Here is a 10,493-nt window from a genome sequence, read left to right on the forward strand (position 1 = left end):
TCAAAGGCACCTTGGGAGGGCTTTATCCCGAAAGGCATACAAATATTTTAAATAAATAAAAATCCGGTATCATGTTGAGAGCCATTGGCAGATGGCATTCCTTACAATGTGCTCCTTGACTTTAATGGGGTTAAAGAGACAGCATTTCCCAAATTTTGAAAATGTGTGGTTCGGCATGCTTCACTCCCAACAAGCCATATTAGAATGTGAAAATCTCTGAACTTTTCATTGCTAGCAGGAACAGCAAGGGAAGAACAAGTAAGAGCAGTGTGTATGTTAAAACTCCTAAGCAAAGACAGTTGCCCTCTAAATCTTGCACTCTTCCCTCATCTTTCTCTCTTATGCACTTCCAGCAAAATACTGCAGGGCTAAATCAGCTGCAGGAAAGCTGCCGTAAAGGCTGGTCCAGATTCCCAACTTGATTTCCACTGCCCCATCCTGTAACTTCCTTTCCAAAGCTCTCTTGACTTCACCTCATTTCTAGTTCCCCCTCTCCAAAAAGAGATTCCCTACTCTATTTTCCAAATCACTCAGGCTGTTTTTCAGCTACAAATTTCAGGGAATAAATTGCCTGGGCACTGTGATGGTTTGGAGATTAGGGTTAGGGAATCATGGACATAACCAGGATTTTTGTTAGGGGAGCAGGACTCGGTTGGGGGAGGCAGGAGTTTTGTTAGGGGGGACAGAACCAACCTGATTTGCCAGTTAAGTATTTCTGTTGTTTTACTAGATGGGGGGGGTGCCCCCACTTGACTACACCCATGTAGGGAATCCTTTTCAGCCAGAGGGTCACAGTGGTGGGCAGGGTCAAAAAAGTGGGCAGAGCAACAAATGTGGATTTTACCTTCATAACAGTAGGCGAGCTTTTTCCACAATCCCACACCCCTCCCTATCCTCCATCCGGCAAGCAGGAAGCAGGAACTGATTTCAAGGGCATATTCCAGCCATGTAAAAAGCACCCAAAAGGAGTTCTGGGGGCCAGAAAGAGAAGACGAGGAGGCCACATTTATCCCCAGGTCTGTTCTGGAGCTTTCAAGTTTCCCCATAACTCAGGAAAAAAACCCAATGATATCCAAATTCACTCTCCCTAGGAAGCCAAGGGGCTGAATATCCAAGAGATAACCAGAAGCTTCCAAAAAAAAAAAATAATAAAGGAAAAATGGGTTGTGAATGCATAGTATTTAAATCTGGGGAGAGATAAATATGGGGCAGGAAGACAAGCCTCCCGCTCTGAAATCTGCCAGCTGAAGCAACGGCTTCATTTTGCTTGATGGTAAGGTGAGCCCTGGAGCTAGCAATGCCTTTCATTCAGAGTTGCTGGGTCAAAGAATGGATATTCAGCACCACAGACAGCTCCCTGCTCTGTAGCCCTTGCAGAGCAACTTGAATCTTCAGCAGTGATCAAGATCCTAGGGCGGTTTGTTGTTAGCCTTGCAAACAGACCCACAGGCGACACCTACAACAGGATCAAGTGACCAACCCCTTGTTTTATTTCAAGGCCAAAAAAAATTAAAAATCCATTATGCATACGGGAGCACTCAAGATCATCATCCCGAAATACTTCAAAGGGTGTTCCTTCCACTGCCTGCCTGCTTTCTCTGGTGGGATCTAATTACACATGTATGGCGTGCAGTGGGCTATTATATAACTGGTGCTGTTTGATATTCTGCTGGCAGAAGCACCAGCTGAAGAAAAGGGAGATATATTGCATTTCATTCGCTTCAGCGGTAGAGTCACTAGTTAAAAATATAAAATAAAAAGATGGAGACAGATGATGCATCATAATCTCAATTAGGATGTTCTATTTTGAAAGATATTCCCCACCTCCACCCCCAGGAAAAGTTCTGAAAATGAGTTATTTTAAACTGATGATTGTCCACCCCATTCACACAGAAGCACGAGCTTCCACTCTGCTTGAGATGTCTGTAGTGAAAGGAACTGGCGCACACCAGTGATTTATGTGACATAGAAAGGTAGTCTATCCTAAAGGCCAGATTGTCTCTGGTAGTCTGTCCTGGAGTGGGTATCTTAAAAGGTCATGAAAGTAAATTATATGGTTAAGCTAAGAAGTTCCAAATAACAGGTCAATCAGTTTCTCAATCTAGCTCAATATTTTCTAATTCAGGCCTTTCAGATGTTGCTGAACTACAACTCCTACCATCCCTGGCTATTGGCCATGCTTGCTGGGACTGATGGATATTGCCATTCAGGGATGTCATAGAGAGCCAAACATTCCTCATACCTCATCTACTTGGACTGGCAACAAATCTTCAGGGTTTCAGGCAGAGTTCTTTCTCACTAGTGCTACCTGTTCCTTTAAATGGAGATGGGAGGGACTGAACCAGAGACCATTCTGCATGCAAAGCATGTACCACCAAGAAATGGTCCCTCTCAGATCTTTCTGGGCCTCAGACCCCAGAGGCAGCCTTATCACATGGCAAAGTAAGGCAGGTTCAGTGGAATATGCTAAAACTGTCTTGTCCTAGTGAGCAGCCTGGCTGCCGAATTCTGCACCAGCTGAAGTTTCCGAACTGCCTTGGAAGGTCGGCGGTTGGAATCTCTGCGACGGGGTGAGCTCCCGTTGTTCGGTCCCAGCTCCTGCTAACCTAGCAGTTCAAAAGCACGTCAAAGTGCAAGTAGATAAATAGGTACCACTCTGGCGGGAATGTAAACGGTGTTTCCATGTGCTGCGCTGCTTTCGCCAGAAGCGGCTTAGTCATGATGGCCACATGACCCGGAAAAACTGTTTGTGGACAAACGTCGGCTCCCTTGGCCAGTAAAGTGAGATGAACACCGCAACCGCAGAGTCGTTTGCGACTGGACTTAACTGTCAGGGGTCCTTTACCTTTACCTTAGTAATCTAACCCAGGGGTTACCAGAGCATAGAAAACAGAAGTTAGGCTATCTATGTCCAAATGAGGGCAGCTGGGTCACCAGCCAAAGCTGATGGAAGACACTCCACACCACTGAGGCCACTTGAGCCTCAAGCGTCCGCAGAGGATCCAGGAGACCCTCAAGCTACATATCTGCTCCTTCAGATGGAGTGTAACCCCAACAAGAACAGGCAACCTGCCATCCATGCAGTCTAAGGAACCACCCACTAACAGCGCCTCAGTCTTAACTGAATTGAGCTTCAGATTGTTGTCTCTCATCCAGCCTATTACCAAGGCAAGGCAATGGTACAGCACTTCCACTGTCTCACCTATAGATGTAAAAGAGAAGTGGAGCTGTGTGTCATCAGCATATTGCTGACAGCGCACTCCAAAACTCTGGATAACCCCACTCAGCAGTTTCATATAGATGTTACAGATTATAGGCGATAAAATTGAACCCTGAGGACTCCATGGGGATGAAAGGTACTCCCCAAGCATCACCCCCTGGAGATGACCATCCATGTAGGACCAGAACCACCACAAAGTGTGGCCACCCATCCCCAACTCCAGAAGGATACCACGGTTGATGGTACGGAAAGCCACTGAGAGGTTGAGGAGAATTAACAGGGACACATTTCCCCTGTCTCTCTCTTCCAAAATGAGTCATCATGGTGACCAAAGCAGTTTCTGTGCCAGAACTGGGCCTAAACCCTGATTGAAATGGATCTAGAAAATCAGTTTCCTCCAAGAGCACCTGGATCTGGTTCTGTGACCATCCGCTCAAGAACCTTGCCCAAGAAGGGGAGATGGACAACTGGCCAGCAGAGTAGGAAGTAGACAGATCTAATCCTTGAGGCATGATCACGAGGAAGGCCTCTGTAAACCCCTCTGAGCTTCCTAAAAGGTTTATGCATGGGGCAAGGGGGGGAGTGTTAACATACATGTCAGATTTATGTACCTGAGCAAGACTTGTTATTTAAGTTTACCTGGGCAAGCACGCATAAACAAAAAAGTTTTTAGGAGGTGCCAAAAACTGTACAACAAAGATGCCTGCCTTCTATCAATAGGCTGGGAGTTACATGATGTATGTGCTGCCACTCTTGCAAGTGTGAAAGAGCCACTTCTGCCAATCAAAGTGGGCATATATGGGGTAAAGCAATTCTTCAAAGGGAACAGGTCCCAAACTGTTAAGGGCTGTATATAGTAATAGAGAAACCTTGAATTTCACCCAGCAGCAGCCAATTCAGATCACTGAGCACAGGTGTAATATGCTAGCAAGTTTTCACTCCTGTCAGTAATCACATCGCAGCATCCTGAACTGTTTTGGACTCCCATCAGCGCCAGCTTGCATGGCTGATGGTCAGGAATTACGAGAGTTGTAGTTCAAAGCATTTGGAGGACACAAGATTAAAGAAGGTTTCGACAGAGCAATGAGTTTTGGATTTCCAACAGGCTTTTCACCATCCCATTTCACTGTCTTTAGTAGCCTGAGAGAGGCTGAAAATGTAGATCCAAGCACGTTTCCCTTTAGCCGCACAATGATGTAATGCAGCTAATGAAGGGGAATACAACTCGGTAGCAAATTACCTGGAGACCGGGATTGACAATCAGGCAGTGATTGCAGCTCTGCAAAACACTGTTATCAGCCAGAGTGCCTTGATTCTAAATTAGTCAAAGCCCTTGCCGCTGCTGTTTAAAAATGGACCTCCAAATGGATGAACGGTGATGGAATAAAATGAGTTTGCCCCGTCCAATTTAGAGTCTATGAAGACTGATGAATAAGATCCTTACATGACCACAGATATGAAGGGTTTCCCACAGGTAGCTGGTTGGCAGCTGCGAAAACAGGGTGAAGAACATCTATGAAGCTCCTCCAGCTCAGTACTGTCTACACTGACAAGCATTGGTTCCCCAGGGTTTTATGCAGGGAGTCTCTCCCAGCCCTACCTGAAGACTGAACCTGGGACCTTCAGCATGCAAGACAGATGCTCTGCCACTGAGCTGCAGCCCTCTCCTCCAGTGCAGGATTAGATGGGCCGTTGGCCTAATTTAGCAGGCTCCTCTTATGTTCTTGCTTAAGGCTCGTTCAGAAGGCCAGATTTGGTTAGAAAACCTTTTAAAATCAACTCAGGCACGATGTCCCACAACAGAGCAGAGGTGGCCCTCCAGAGGTGGTTGGACTACAACTCAACCCAAGAGGCCTTACTGGCTGGGGCTGATTTAAGTTGTGGTTCCAACTGCATCTGGAGAGCCACATTTCCCTACCTGTGTCACACAGGCTCATGCAGAACTATACCCAAAGACTTCAGACAAGGAGCACAGGCAGAAATCCGGCATCTAAGTACAAAGTAAATTGAGGTAAAGCTTTGATCAGTAAAACCATCCCATGGCGAGATGTTCATGCTCTCAACTTGAGGGACAACGCTCAGTGTGGCAGATGAATCATAATGCCCTCGGTGGGAGATAAAAGGAGAGGGAATCTCCATGATCTGACTTCCACATTTGCTTGGGCATGAGGTTTAGAGACATATACTGATCTACATCCCGAACAAGGGTGGGAGAAGAGAGGCAGCACCTCCTATTCGCCAAGAGGGGGGCTGCCAAGAGGACAGCAGATCTGGCCTCCAAGGAGTTATGCCACAGCTGTTGCTGTCACTGTGGCAGCAGGCAATGCATTTCTTGGAGACTGGACCGGCTGCCCTGGTGGATTCTGCTGCCTGAGGCGCTTGCCTCACCTTGCCTCATGGGTGAGTCAGACCTGAGGCTCAAAATGTTTTGTCCCATTCATGCCTCGTCCTCGTAGAGACCCAACCTGGCACATCATAAACCAGCCACACCACCAGCTCTTCCCTCCATTATGTCCTTGGACCAGAGGCGGATTTAGGGCAGCATGACTGGTTCCACAGCACTGGGCACCCAGCCTAGCGGGTGCCACAACTATGATGTAGTGAATTGAACAGAAGACATGGCGAGAGGTGGGAGGTGCCGAATTTTGAGCCAGCAGAGGGTACTGCTGATATTTGAAAGACTGAAATCCGGCCCTGCTTGGACCACAGTGCTGCTCCCGGTCGGGGAATCCTGGGGCTGGGAAGCCTCTTCCTCCCCTCCTCCTCCTCCTCCCTTCACAATTCCTTTTCCGTAGAGGACTTTAGAAGGGCAGGGTGGGCGGAAAGAGGGGGAGGGGGAGGAGGGGGAAGGCACCTGCTGGTTACGCATCAAGAGCCCCAGCGGTGCTGTCTATTATTATTATTGTTATTCTGCATACATTCCCTTTTTTATGAATGGAATTCTCCAGCTTTACTATGCCAGACGGCGCGCGCGCGCCCCTATCCTCTGCAGCCAGGTGATTGGCTCCCGCCGCCCATTGACGTCACCCGGGAGAAAGACATGCGAAGTGAGGAGCCGCCCCAGCCCCAAAGCCTGAAGTGTGAGTCACCCTCAAAAAGGGGGCTTGTTCAAGTATAACTCCGCGCTTCTCCTTGCCAGTCCGCCTGCCAGCCAGCCTCGCTGCTCTTCGGATTGCAGCTGCAACGGAGCCTGCAGTCCGCAGCCCTCCTGGTATAGGAGGACCGAGGGCATCTGCATTGAGAGAGGCGGATTCCTTGTCCTGCAGCCACCCAATCGGACGCGCAAGGCAGCGGACCCCCCCCCCCCATCCCGATTGAATGTGCAGCCTCCTGTTCTGGAACATCACCCGAGGTAAGTGCCGCCGCCGCCACCATCGCCGCCCTCCTCTTTTCCGCAGTATTTGACATGCTCAGGACAGGCCAGCTTCTCTGCATCAAAGCCCCTTTCCCAATGCAAAAGGTGAGACCCCCTCCCCCCCCAAAAAAAAATCCATTTAAAAATTAAGCCTTAGAGCTGCAATCCTCTATGCTTTTACCTGGGACGAAGCCTCAGCGAACTAAATGAGACTGACTTCTGAGTAGACCTGGACAGGGTTGCAGACATGCCATACATTTGAAGGGCACCCCCCCAAAAAGACTCCTGGGAACTGTAGTTTGTTAAGGGTGCTGGGAATTGTAGTTCTGTAAGGGGTATGGCATGCATGCATTCTTAGTCCCCCGGGGAAAAGAGAGGAAGGGGTTTAGAAGCATACAAACCTCTGTCTTACTTTCTCACCCACATATAGCATTCCCCACTGTAGCCCTGTCTCCAGGAAGCAAACCAGAATGTAGCTCTGCAGTGTGAATTTGGGGGAAATAATTTCTAATAGATAACTGCCTGAATTTTACTAGGCACGACATGGCATGATGACCAAATAGACTCAAGCGTTGGGGGTTAGTACAACAGACAAGCAAAGAAGAAAAGGGAGCATATGCCTGGTCTTTGGCATATGTAATAACATTGTCAGCTCTGTGGCAAAGGCTGAGATGAGCAGGCTGCTGCCAGACCTTACAAATCCACCGGTGATGCTTTTGGTGCCAAAAGACTGTAATCAGCCTAAGAGCTGCGCCGTAAGGCATCATTGCCTTCTTACAGTTTTCCATTCTAGAGTCTTGCGTAAACTTTGGGGAAAGTCGGTGATTTGAGAGAGCTCAGCCTGTGTGTGTTTTGGGCAAGGGAGGGGGTGAAGAAGGAAGGAAGATTATTGCCAGGTACGCAGTGATGATGTAATCCGGGGAAGCGTACGTTGACCAGAAACAATAGTGGCATTTTGTTTACTATCCTTTATCTTGATGGCTTTATTTGAGAAAAAAGAAAGGAGTGGAGGGGGGAAAACGATGGCAAACAATGACAGGCCCTTGCCAGAAATATCCCATCCAGAGACCATAGATAAGAACCATGCAGCCATCACATGCAACAGGGGTGGCATTTTGATGGGCACTCCTACCACCACCAGCAAACTTCAGCACTGAAAGGCAGCCTGCTTGCCTCTGCCTTGATTCCCAGCACCATAAAGGCTGGAGTTGGTTCTAATACCCCCACCCACCTCCATCAACACACTCACACACCCTCTGGTCCCCAGACACTTACAAACGCCTGCCGATTTCCATCATGTCTCAGAGGACGCTAAGTGGGTGTTTTTGTGCCACTGCAGGTCACCAGAGGACAGCATGAAAGAGGAGGTGCGCCTCAATGCCACTGAAGACCAGCAGCCCGGCTGGTTCCTGCCCAGCAATGGCAGCAGCAATTCCCTGTATCTCTCCGAAGCTCCTCCTCCTCTTCCCTTGAATCCTTGGGACGTGGTGCTTTGCGTTTCCGGGACCATCATCTCCTGCGAGAATGCCATTGTGGTGGCCATCATTTTCTACACCCCTGCCTTCCGGACTCCGATGTTCCTCCTGATTGGGAGCTTAGCCACCGCAGACCTGCTAGCCGGCTTGGGCCTCATCTTCCACTTTGCCTTTGTTTACTGCATCCAGTCCCAGGTGGTGAACCTCATCACGGTGGGCCTCTTGGTGTGCTCCTTCACCGCCAGCGTGGGCAGCCTCCTGGCCATCACCATAGACCGGTACCTGTCCCTCTACAATGCACTGACCTACTATTCGGAAAGGACGGTGACCCGGACGTACATCATGCTCATCATCACCTGGGGGGTCTCCATCTGTTTCGGACTGCTGCCCGTCATGGGCTGGAACTGCCTGAAGGACGACTCCACCTGCAGCATCGTCAAACCCCTGACCAAGAACAACCTCATCATCCTCTCCATCTCCTTCTTCATGATCTTCGCCATGATGTTGCAGCTCTACGTGCAGATCTGCAAGATCGTCTGCAGGCACGCACAGCAGATTGCCCTCCAGAGACACTTCTTGGCCACTTCGCACTACGTCACCACCAGGAAAGGCATCTCCACCTTGGCTGTCATCCTGGGGACTTTTGCTTCCTGTTGGCTCCCCTTTGCCATTTACTGCCTCCTCGGAGATTACACGTACCCAGCTCTCTACACCTATATGACAATACTCCCGGCTACCTACAATTCCATGATCAACCCTGTGATCTATGCCTTCAGGAACCAAGAAATCCAAAAAGTGTTGTGGACTATCTGCTGCGGCTGCATTTCTTCCACCATGCCTTTCCGGTCCAGATCTCCCAGTGACGTCTGAGTCATCCCACTCCCAAGGATCCTGCGCTGCTCAAAGACTAATTCGCAAAAATCCTTTCCCCCTCCTTCATTTCTCCCCTTCCTAACGTCCTTTCCCTTATGTGAGTGAACTTGCCGTTTTATCTTTTTATTTATTTTTCACTTAGGGAAAGAAGAGAGAAATATATATCATTTATTTTTTTAATCCATACATTAAAAAACAAAACACAAACGTGTTTCGGACAGATTGGTGTGTGTGTCTGTGTGTTTGCGTGTGTGTGTCTGTGTGTTAGTTACATGTCCAAAAGCTGATGTCAGTTGTTTGTTTGAGATCTTTGTAATGCATTATTTTCTTAAATGGGAAGAAACCTCAAGACCTTTTGACCTTGCTTTTTGAGTTCCTACAGCCTTAATTACCTCAGATCTTCAGAAAATATTTTTCTACATTTAAACAAATTCCATTGTATCCCCTTCTCCATCTTTTATTTCTCCCACCCCACCCAACTGATGGAAGAAGAGAGAGACCCGAAATTTGCCAGCTTCTAAAATAAATGTACACATTATTTATTTGTATTTTCCAGCTTTTAGAAACAAAATAGTTTTCCCCTTTTCTGTATTTTGCTGCCCTCTGGTGTTCGTTCTGTTTTAATGCACATAAAAATACGAAGGTGGGGGAACAGGGAGAGAGGAGGATTATTTTGCATGTCTAGCAAAGCCAGTATTAACAAATGGAATGTATAACTATTAGCTATAAACAATGTGAGTTGAAAGAGATTAATATGTTGCTAAGGCTACAATCCTAGACACATTTACCAGGGAGCAAGTCCCACAGAACCCAGTGGGACTTACATCTAAGTAGGCATGCCTAGGATCGTGCTGTCATGAACCTCAGAGGTAATACTCTAAAATAAGTGATTTAAGGATCACAGTCATTGCACTAGAAACTGTCATGCACAGGAGGGGGGGGGCATTTCTGACTACAGGGAAACAGAACAGCCAACATTGAAAACCAAGGATCACATAGTCTATAAATCAATCTTTCTCAACCTGGTACCCTCCAGAAGTTGTTGGGCAAAAGCTCCCATTGTCCCAAGCACTGGCCATCTAGGGGGTTTATGTCGAGTAACATCCAGGAAGGGGCTGGGGCAAGCTGATCTATATACTGTATTTCCTCCCCTGCTCCTCTGAATTTGCACAAATCCTGGCAAGGAAATTAATGTAACAAGGCACTTTTGGAAATCTGATGTTTTTACTACTGTGTTGCAGAGCAGCTTATAGAAAAGGCTCTGTATGAGTTGAGAAGTACTGTACACTTTTGTTTACAGCCATCAGAGAAATAAAGATAATTTTGTGATACATGTGGCTGCCTGCTGCTTTGGGGGGGGGCGGGTTGTGGTTGTTGTTTTGCAGATGGCAGAGGTTGCTCCAGGGCCAGCTGCAGAGACTGAAAGGTCTCCTGTGCCGATGCTGCGCGTTCTCACCCCTAAACCTGTTGCTTCCCCCTGCCTTGCACCCACAAACACCAGCCTGCTTAGTCATTTCAGGTTGAATACACCTTGACAGCAAAAACTCATTTTGGATATGAAACTCTGGGA

At 47.9% G+C, this 10,493-nt stretch overlaps 1 protein-coding gene across 2 annotated transcripts; it reads left to right on the plus strand.

Moving 5' to 3' along the window:
- Positions 1 to 6,194: 6,194 nt before the first annotated feature.
- On the plus strand, positions 6,195 to 10,256 carry GPR3 (G protein-coupled receptor 3). 2 transcript variants are annotated; one of them, XM_081202113.1, is made up of 2 exons: positions 6,195 to 6,572; positions 7,915 to 10,256. In XM_081202113.1, the coding sequence occupies exon 2, from the start codon at positions 7,931 to 7,933 to the stop codon at positions 8,918 to 8,920; it is 990 nt and encodes a 329-aa protein (XP_081058239.1). In that variant the 5' UTR covers positions 6,195 to 6,572; positions 7,915 to 7,930; the 3' UTR covers positions 8,921 to 10,256. The 2 variants fall into 2 exon arrangements, with proteins under 2 accessions (XP_081058239.1, XP_081058240.1); XM_081202114.1 differs by lacking the exon at positions 6,195 to 6,572 and adding an exon at positions 6,585 to 6,680.
- The last annotated feature ends 237 nt before the right edge of the window (positions 10,257 to 10,493 follow it).

This window comes from Podarcis bocagei, assembly GCF_964188305.1.
Source record: "Podarcis bocagei genome assembly, chromosome: 7".
Taxonomy (NCBI): Eukaryota; Metazoa; Chordata; class Lepidosauria; order Squamata; family Lacertidae; genus Podarcis; species Podarcis bocagei.

Excerpts from the sequence above, each read along its gene's own strand:
- GPR3 (XM_081202113.1), top strand. The coding sequence starts at position 7,931 with ATGAAAGAGGAGGTGCGCCTCAATGCCACTGAAGACCAGCAGCCCGGC.